Genomic DNA, 10,319 nt, shown 5'->3' on the forward strand with positions numbered 1-10,319 from the left:
GAAGGGGATAAAAGGCAATTACAAGGAGGGAACAGTATGCAAAGGCATGGACTTATGAGAAATTTAAATAAAAACAAAATGAGGTGGTAAATCCGGTTTTGGCCTTGCTAAATTCTGAGCCCCAAATCCATAAGTTTGCTTTTTGGGGATTAATGCGCCTCTCTCAAAAGTCCAGGGACAGGAGCAAGCAAGAAAAAGGTGTGTCAGGCAGGAAGAGTTTAATCTTTTCTTAAGATATAGATTTACATATCATGTTTTAAAAAGAAAAAGGCTTTTGTTTTCACTTTATAGAAATCTCATTTGTATAAGCTAGTAAATAGGGACTAAAAAACTATTTTTAAAAAAATATTTTATTGATTCTTTACAGAGAGGAAGGGAGAGTGATAGAGAGTTAGAAACATGGATGAGAGAGAAACATCGATCAGCTGCCTTCCTGCACACCCCCTACTGGGGATGTGCCCGCAACCAAGGTACATGCCCTTAACCGGAATCGAACCTGGGATCTTTCAATCCGCAGGCCGACGCTCTATCCACTAAGCCAAACCGGTTTCAGCTAAAAAATTATTTAACTAAGAAAGATCTTGTACCTGTTTCTTACTGCAAATATAGTCTTTGATGAGAACATTAGAAAAAGCAGATTCATGTAACCCCCAAGAAATGAACCAATTCTGCGAAGATTTAGACCCTCTGATCACAGCCCTACTCTTGTACCCATGATTTTTAAATATTTTCATTTGTCCAAGGTCACAAAGTTTGTAAAAAATCTGTACGCGTGTGTATGATTAATTGTGCCCTTTAATTTTCATTGTGTAAATGTAAAACATGACCACTGACCTTACACAATTTTAAGCAAGAGAAATGTTCTATTTAGATAGGCAAAGAAGGCATTCATGGCAGATATTCTTGGTTCAGGAATGAGTCACGGAGAACACTCACAAAGTTGTCAAGAGGAGATGAACATGTACAACTGCCCAGGGTGAAGAATGTTACAGGATCTTCTGTGGTTTGACAAGATGCTCCTTCGGTGTTCAATCCTTAGCCTTTGTACACCAAGCAATATCCTCCATGCCCCCGCCTCCCAAAAAACAACAACAACAACAACACACCACAACAAAAACACAAAAACGGAGGCTTTGTTTTAACTGACTGTTCGGCTTGATCTCGGAACCCCATTTTCCTACACGAGGCATTGCATTGGAGGAAATCTCCAAGGTGATCAGCACGGTAATCTTTTGGGACCTACTGACAGGCATCATGATTCTTGAGGAAGTGGCAGAGGGCTTGGCATTTTTCTAGGACAAGAAAAGCAAATCAAAATAAACTTTGAATCACAGGTGATGTTATGTTGGTGTGTGTGTGTCGACACTGAGTATAGAGTACAGTGGTTAGGAAACCAGGGTCAGTTATTTAACCTTGCAGAGTCACAGTGACCTAGTTTGGCAAATTAGGATTTCTTTTTTATTGTTATTATTATCTTTATTAATGTTACTAGAGGCCCGGTGCATGAAATTCGTGCACGGAGGGGGGTTGTCCCTCAGCCCAGCCTGTACTCTCTCCAATATGGGACCCCTTGAGGGCAATCGAACATCCCTCTCACAATCCAGAAATGCTGGCTCCCAACTGCTTGCCTGCCTGCCTTCCTGATTGCCCCTAACTGCTTCTTCCTGCCAGCCTGATCACCCCCTAACCACTCTGCTGCCAGCCTGTTTGCCCCCAACTTCCCTCCTCTGCCGGCCTGGTCACCCCTAACTGCCCTCTCCTGCAGGGTTGATCACCTCCAACTGCCCTCCCTTGCAGGCCTGGTCCCTCTCAACTGCCCTCCCTTGCAGGCCGGGTGCCTCCCAACTGCCCTCTCCTGCTGGCCATCTTGTGGTGGCCATCTTGTGTCCACATGGGGGCAGGATCTTTGACCACATCAGGGCAGCTATATTGTGTGTTGCAGTGATGATCAATCTGCATATTACTCGTTTATTAGATACGATAGAGGCCTGGTACAGGGGTGGGGGCCAGCTAGTTTGCCCTGAAGGGTGTCCCTGATCAGGGTGGGGTTCCCTTGGGGCGTGGGGCGGCCTGAGTGAGGGGCCTGTGGTGGTTTGCAGGCAGGCCACGCCCCCTGGCGACCCAAGCAGAGGCCCTGGTATCTGGAATTTATTTTCCTTCTACAATTGAAACTTTGTAGCCTGGAGCCAAGCCTGGGGCTCCCTCCAAGGCCGGCCAGCAGCCATTTGTGTTGGGGTTATAATTGAAACTTTGTTGCCTTAAGCGGGTGGGCCCAGCCAGGGTGTGCGGAAAGCTTTGCTTCCCCTGTTGCCGGCGGCAACCCTGGCCTGCTCTCTCAAGCTCCATTCTGCCGCCATTTGTTTGAATTTGTTTACCTTCTATAATTGAAACTTTGTAGCTTGAGTGGAGGCTTAGGCCTGGCTAGGGCAGGCGGAAAGCTTGGCTTCCTCTGTTACCTGGGAAACCTTGCTCTCTGTGGCTGTAGCCATCTTGGTTTGGGTTAATTTGCATACTCGCTCTGATTGGATGATGGGCGTGGCTTGTGGGTGTGTCGGCGGTATGGTCAATTTGCATATTTGTCTATTATTAGAGAGGATTACTTTAGGGAGACAAGCCTTAGGCAAAACTGCTAACCAGTGAAAGCGGTCTCTCCAACAGCTTTCTCACCCCCTCTCCTTGCTGTTGCTCCTCCTCTCTTGTTAGTCTCCCGTTGTTGTATTCTTGGCTCCTTTGACCTTTTCCTGGAATCTATTCCCTTACCCTCAGCCTGTCACAATTCAGCAAGCTCACTTCTATTCCCTATATGAACTGATTTCTTCCCCTTTAACCATACTCATCACACATCGGAAAGGAATTGAAAATGCTCAAAAGAGAAATCCAAGAACAAAGCCAGGACAACAACCATTGATGTGATGTTTTTTTGTGTGTGTGTCATGGACAGGATGTTTTTTGTCTCTCAGAGACAGAGGTTGGTTTCCCGGTCTGGGAAGCCAACCTCTGTCAGGACCAATAAACCTTAGACTAACAAACCATGTCTACATTCCACTCACCTCAGACCCCTGTCCGAGGATATGATGTCAGTCTTTCTCATTGTCTCAGCCACAAACTGTCCACGAAGCACTCTGGTTGACCTGTCTGACTCCAGGTGGTTCCCAGAGCCCTTCCCACTATAGCTGACCCTTGAACAATGCAGGGGTTCAGGTTGCTGACCCCCAGTTGAAAATTCACATAGAACTTTTGACTCCCCCAAAACTTAATTACTGATAGCCTACTGTTGACTGGAAGCCTTAGCAATAACACAAACATTTAATTAACACATATCTTGTACGTTACATAAATTTATACTGTATTCTTATAATAAGCTAGAGAAGAAAATTATTTATTTTTCAAATATATTTTATTAATTTCAGAAAAGAAGGGAGAAGGAGAGAGAGATAGAGACATCAATGATGAGAGATAATTATTGATTGGCTGCCTCCCGCACACCCCACACTGGGGATAGAGCTCGCAACCAGGAATGGAACTGTGACCTCCTGGTTCATAGGTTGATGCTCAACCACTGAGACAAATCATCCAGGCTAGAAAAAAAGTATTATTAAGAAAGTCATAAGGATGAGAAAATACATTTTATAATATTTATTGAAAAAAATTCTGTATAAGTGGATCAGTGCAGTTCAAAAACCTTATTGTTCAAGGGTCAATTGTAGTTTATTAGACCCAGCAAGCAACAGTGTGCTATGGGCCATCCAGAGCTCTTTTCTGGAACAACTTGACCCCTAGAAAGGATCTTAGGAATATTTCTAGTTGCTGTTTTGTCTGTGTTTCTATCATTTTCCCTCAACTTTTTATTTTGCAAAGTTTTAATCCTGATGTGGAAATAAATTAAGGCCAATTAAAGGAGAACAAGCAAAGGCTATTTATTTAGAGCTTGCCGTGATCATTCGAGTTTTGGCAGTCGCTCAGAGGCAGATAGAGGAGTGGGAAAGCTTTAGCGTGGAAAAGGGAAAGGCTTCAACTGATTGGAGCCCTTTCCACTACAGCTGACCCTTGAGCAATGCAGGGGTTAAGGGTGCAGACCCCCAGTTGGCCTGGGGAAGCTAGAGGTGGGCTAATTAGAAGCCAGACATCCAATGTCATTGATAGGATGGGGCCTAAACGGGCAGTCGGACATCACTCTCACAATCCAGGACTGCTGGCTCCCAACTACTCACCTACCTGCCTTCCTGATTGTCCCTAACCGCTTCTGCCTGCCAGCCTGATCACCCCCTAACCACTCCCCTGCCAGCCTGATTGATGCCTAACTGCTCCCCTGCCAGCCTGATTGCCCCTAACTGCCCTCCCCTGAAGGCCTGGTCACCTCTAACTGTCCTCCCCTGCAGGCCTGGTCCCTCCCAACTGCTCTCCCCTGCAGGCCTGGTTCTCCCCAACTGCCCTACCCTGCAGGCCATCCCCAACTTCCCTCCTCTGCTGGCCTGGTCACCACGGCTCACGAGCCACATGCAGCTCTTTGGCCCCTTGAGTGTGGCTCTTCCACAAAATACCACTTGCGGGGGCACACGTACAGTGCGATTAAAATTTCGTGGCCCATGCACAGAAGTCGGTTTTTGGCCTGGGTGAGTCTATTTTGAAGAAGTGTCGTTAGAACACTCAAGGGGCCAAAGAGCCGCATATGGCTCACGAGCCGCAGTTTGCCGACCACTGGGGTAGACAATGTGATCGAGGCAGATAAGCTACAGCTCAGGAGCTTTATTCCCCAAGCAGAAGGCACTGCAGAGTAAGGACAACACTCACCCTTCCCCTTCCACCCACTGCCTACTGGTGATAGAGAAGTGGGGAGGGTGGTGGTGGTGCAGGCTTCTATAGAAGAGGGTATGGGAAGTGGCAACTCTTCCTTTGGGCCCTAGAAGGGTGCTCTAAACCTAGACCTATAGGACAAAGTCCATTCAATAAAGCTGGAGAAACAACAACAGCAAAAGCATTAACGGCATGAGATAGCATAGAGAGTGGGCTAAGACAGTGGTTCTAGGGTTTGATTCCAGCGTGGATGTGTGAGGACGTAGGATAGTGTCGAGTTATTCCCTGTGGGTCTTGGAGATAACCTTTGCTTCTTGGTGAAATCTGTAATTATTTTTTGTTGGTTCTCTAATACCAGGCTGCCTGCGATGGTTCTGTCCTAACTCTGTAAGCACCCAGACCCTCTCAAGAGGGCCCAAGACAGACTCACAGCTCAGCCCGAGTCCCTTACTAAACATTCCAGCTCTGGAACCTGTGGCTTAGGCTCCTCCCAATCTGCATGTTGATGCTCTTGGCATCTGGAGAAAAATCGCTGGGTTAGGAAAGGAATCACAAATAGTCATCCCACATCATAATTTAAATGGCAAAGGTTAAAGACAATTAACTTCCCAGAACATGGTATTCAATAATTTTTTATTGAATTAAGTTGAGTCCAGAGTAATTTTCAACAATAAAGTAATTTTGAAACAATAGGTACTTTAACAAGCTTTATTGCCAAAATATATGGGTGATTCCTTTGAAAAATGTTATAAACTATTACATAAATTCCTCTCTTTGGCCAGTGTCTGAGTTTATCTTCAGTCTTTATGCTCCATGAAATTAGGTAGTTTTTAAAGCAATATGACATCTGCTTTCTGGGCAATACTTCTAGATCTCTCCAGAAGATTTCTGTTTCTCCCTCAAATCACTGATCCTTCCTTCTCTTCCTTTAGTTCTCTCTCAGGGCTCTTTTGGGATAGACAGATTTAATGTGTGTTTTTGTGTATTACTAATAAAATTAGATGAAAGTATTATTACTATTTCCAGTGCCCACTGAAGTTTTATAGCCATCTCTGCATGCTAATGCTCAGGTTGCCAATTTTGCAGCACTTTTTTTAAAGTTGATGTGCCGTCCATACCTTGATGTTTTTTTAAAACATTGTCTCTATGTATACAAACACACTCCAACAGGGAATTAATTCCTGTTTAGTGAAAGATTGCTTCTGAAAACTTCTCTAACAAGAGAATCATAGAAAGGGTAAATCAATTTTCATTTGATCTTCAATGTCATTTTGTAAACCACTTTATAATCCCCATTTCTGATTGAGGTTAGGAACCACTTCCTGTTCATCTTAGCATATTTTAGTATATGCTTACAGACATTTGTTAAATAAATGAATAAATATCTGTCTAAAATTTTCAAGGGCACCACTAATAGGAGTCCCCATTCCCTTTTAAATATCCCATGAGGTAGATAAAATATATCACAAAATCTGGTTCTTGGTTGCTGGTGGCCATAGTTGGCATTCTTAACTCTTTGATATTCAAGGTCCTCAACCCAAACCCAATTTTACTACAAACTGAAGAGGACTGATGACAACAGATAGAAGAATTAAAAAGATGGAAAAAATGAAAGGAGCACAATCCAGTGATAAAATGAGTGCTGTCTTAAATTCCTCTTTGTAATAAAGTGCAAATTAGGAAAACACTTTAAATGCTATTATTCATGACATTTCTCTTTGAACTGCTTTTCCAGAGGCACCTTGGATCATTGTGGAGAAGTGAATAAGTCACTTATTACATTTGTTTTACCTCTTTTCCATCTCATAGTAAATGCAATTGTTTTGGAAAGTATATACAAAAGTATTCAGATAATATGTGTATTTTATTTTTATTTATTCTTTATTATAGGAATTCTTTTAATTATTGGTATTCATAAATAATAATTGTAAGATTCTACTGAGAATTTTTTAAAAATATGTTTTATTGATTTTTTACAGAGAGGAAGGGAGAGGGAGAGAAAGTTAGAAACATCAATGAGAGAGAAACATCCATCAGCTGCCTCTTGCACACCCCCTATGCCCGCAACCAAGGTACATTTCCTTCAGAGGAATCAAACCTGGGACCCCTGAGTGCACAGGCTGATGCTCTACCCATGGAGCCAAACCAGTTAGGGCTCTACTGAGAATTTTAAATCCATTTTTAAATCATTTTTGGCAAAGGTCACATTTAGATCCAAGACTTGGATTAAAGCTACAGATCTTCTTCCTGGACAAATACATATAAGCTCAGACACATAAAATTTACATACCAATGAGGCTTATAAATTTTCTGAAGCCCCTCCTTAGATGATCCCTTGGTAATCATGGACCCTTAGGTTTAAGATCTTGAACCAGATTGCCTAGCTTTGAATTCCAGCATCTCACAGATTGGAGGGTCTTATGATGTAATGATGGTATTGATTATGCTTTATCAATAATTTTTTTTCCTGAAAGAGACTTGATGACTCTAGAGTTCCATAATAGTTCCAGAACACAGTCATTTGGTGATGTCCATGATTACACTAGGGAAGAGTATGACAATAGAGAATACTCGGACTTAAGATTGGATATTATGCTCCTTTACTTTTCACGTCATTATTTTCTTGTTGAAACTCTTAGCATGTAAAAGATCCCCCCAGAAGCCTTCTACCACCTTCCTAAACATATCCTTTAAAGCTTCCTTGACGCGCTCATTGCGCAAGGCATAGATAAATGGATTCAGCAATGGTGTCACAAATGTAGTTACCACTGTCACTGCCCAATTAGTATCCACAGAGCCACTCTGTGATGGCCGCACATAGAGGAAAATGGCACTTCCATAGAAGAGTGTCACCACCATCAAGTGAGAGGTACAGGTAGAGAAGGCCTTCTGACGGCCTGAGGCAGAGGGGATGCGCAGGACAGCTAGGACTATGTGGCCATAGGACGCGGCAGTAATCATCAGTGAGGATACAATAACAAGAGAGGCCAGGATGAAGTCAGTTTCCTCCAGCTTTTTGGTGTTGGTGCATGCCAGACGGAGCAGCGGGCCACTGTCACAGAAGAAGTGCTGCACCACAGCATCTTGTTCACAGAAAGGCAGCAAGGCCACAGCGACTGTGGGGCCAAGCACAGGGAGGAGTCCCCCCATCCAGCAGGCCAAGGCGACCCGGAAGCACACAGTACCATTCATGAGCAAGGGGTAGTGCAGAGGGTGACAGATGGCCAGGTAGCGATCCACAGACATGACGGCCAGCAGCAAGAACTCAGAGGCCCCAAGAAAGAAGTAGAAATAGAATTGGGTAATACATGCAGCAAAGGAAATAGTGTGTTGCCTTGAGAGAAAGTTGCTCAGCATCTTGGGAATTATGACAGAAGTGAGCAGGATCTCTAGGCAGGACAGGTTACCCAGAAAGAAGTACATGGGAGTCTGCAAGCGCGTATCAGCTCCTACCACCCCAACAATCAACACATTGCCTGTTAGAGTCAGCAGATAGATAAGCAGGAAGACAGAAAACAATTCTTCTTTTGTGTTGTTGAGATTTGGGACACCTGCCAGAATGAACTCTGTCACACCACTGCTCCGGTTCCCACCAAGAGCCATGATCTTTCCCATCTGTGCAACAACATGAACATAATCCTGGTGAGGACATATCTTTTCCAGCACAATCCTGAAACGTATTTTATCATGATATGGCATACATACCCCCACTTTCTCCAATCATATCTTCTGTTAAGATTTTGAAGAGCCCTGGTCAATGTTCTCAGTGGTTAGAGCAGTGGCCCATGCACCGGAGGGTTGCAGGTTCGATTCCTGGTCAAGGGCATGGACCTGGGTTGCAGGTTTGCTCCAACAAGGGCTGCATGAGAGATGAGGGAGGCAACCAATTGATGTGAGATGTTTCTTTCTTTCTCTCTCTCCTCCTCCCTCTGTCCCTTCCACTCTCTCTAAAAATCAAAGGAAAAATATCCTCCAGTGAGAATTAACAAACAAAAATATGAAGAATCTGAGGTCCTTATCCAATTGATTTTAGAGCTGGCAAAGGTTCCCCATAAAGGGCAGTTCACACTTACGTATGAAAATGCCAAGAGCCTCCAGCTTCACATCTCCTATTCTCAAATTTTAATTGGTGATCCTTCATTATTACAAAAATATCATTGAGCATTTGAGTTGAGCAAAAATATCAGAGAATCGATTTTGTGAAGAGTATGATTCCCATTCAACCAGCATCTGAAAGTGAACCAAATTGCCTAGCTTTGAATTCCAGCATCTCTACTTACTAGCCAAGTAGCCTTGAAAAAGTTGTAAGGAGCAAGTGAAGTAATGGTACAAAAGGCTTAAAAGAGTTTCTAGCGCTTAGCTGACAAATGATAGAGAAAGCCCTAGACGGTAAGTTAGGGCACCAGACTCTCCGCTTGACTGGCCACTTTCCTTGTAAGACTAAAAGTGCATCCAGCCCATTTGTCCTTCAGCTGCTCAGCTATAGAATAAGTAATAGAAATCTAGGCCATTAGTTCATCTGTTATATGAAACTGCCCTTTTCATGGAGAATTACCCCAGAAACCCAAGGATCTAACTAAATTCAGCTTCTCACAAAGTACTTACCTATGTAAAGCAAGTTATGCTGTACTTAAAAGGAATAAGAAGGATAAACTACATGATTCAGTCAGATATCCATGTCTATTTATTTAGTGTCAACTTCAAGCTAAGTATTCTGGGAAATATTAAGATGAGTTTCTCAAGCTTTTCAGTCCATGATACTAATCCAAATCACCTTCACAAACTTGGCTGTATTAGATAAACTTGCCAGAGACAGAAATGTGAGTCCCTGGTAATTATTAACAAATTCAGAAATGAAGTCCTTACTATTCAATTTGAGTTCTTCTAGTTCTGAAGTCCACAAGTTATAATGTCACTGGAAAAGGACTGGATCCGGAGTGGGTCTCTCTCAGGCTGTGTGTGAGTTCTTGACTTCATGCAGGAAAGATTTCACGACAGAAGTGCAAGTGGTTTTGAGTGTACATTTATTAAAGCTGAGGACAGTAAAACAAAGGAAGGGCTTAGGATTGGAGAAGCAACAGGAGAGAGCATAGCCAGTGTTCTGCTCAGCCCTCTAGAAACATTATGGAAGTGAGCCACACTGGGCTGTTTGGACTCACTGAGAAGTAAAAATCAGTGAAAGAAGTGAGCCACGGTGGGGCTGCTGTCAGCACACTGAAAAGTCAGAGAAAAGGGGACCCTGGAGAAAGGTTCAGGGGGTTAGCCTGGGACGAGCTGCTGCTGCCTACTTCTGCCCTAGTTGCAAGTCTCGTCAGAACCCTTAGAGCTTAGGAGAAAGAGAAGATGTACACCTGAGAAAGAAAAAGGGAAGAGACGTGTGGGCATGCTCCAGAGAGAGCTTGCACTGGCATCTGTTGTCTTGAGGGTTTTAACCTTGCTTCTGTGGGCAGAAATCTTAGGGGAGGTCTCATGGGAGGGTCTCAACAGAATATTTATCAGCTTTCCAGGTGTGTTCTTTAATATGT

The 10,319-nt window shown here is 43.6% G+C and overlaps 1 protein-coding gene across 1 annotated transcript; it reads right to left on the reverse strand.

Moving 5' to 3' along the window:
- Positions 1–7,401: 7,401 nt before the first annotated feature.
- On the reverse strand, positions 7,402–8,397 carry LOC103303522 (olfactory receptor 6S1). The gene has a single exon (XM_008160519.2). It carries the CDS (start codon positions 8,395–8,397, stop codon positions 7,402–7,404), a length of 996 nt encoding a protein of 331 aa, XP_008158741.2.
- Between the last annotated feature and the right edge of the window lie 1,922 nt (positions 8,398–10,319).

This window comes from Eptesicus fuscus, chromosome 5, assembly GCF_027574615.1.
Source record: "Eptesicus fuscus isolate TK198812 chromosome 5, DD_ASM_mEF_20220401, whole genome shotgun sequence".
Lineage (NCBI taxonomy): Eukaryota > Metazoa > Chordata > Mammalia > Chiroptera > Vespertilionidae > Eptesicus > Eptesicus fuscus.

Excerpts from the sequence above, each read along its gene's own strand:
- LOC103303522 (XM_008160519.2), bottom strand. The coding sequence starts at position 8,397 with ATGGCTCTTGGTGGGAACCGGAGCAGTGGTGTGACAGAGTTCATTCTG.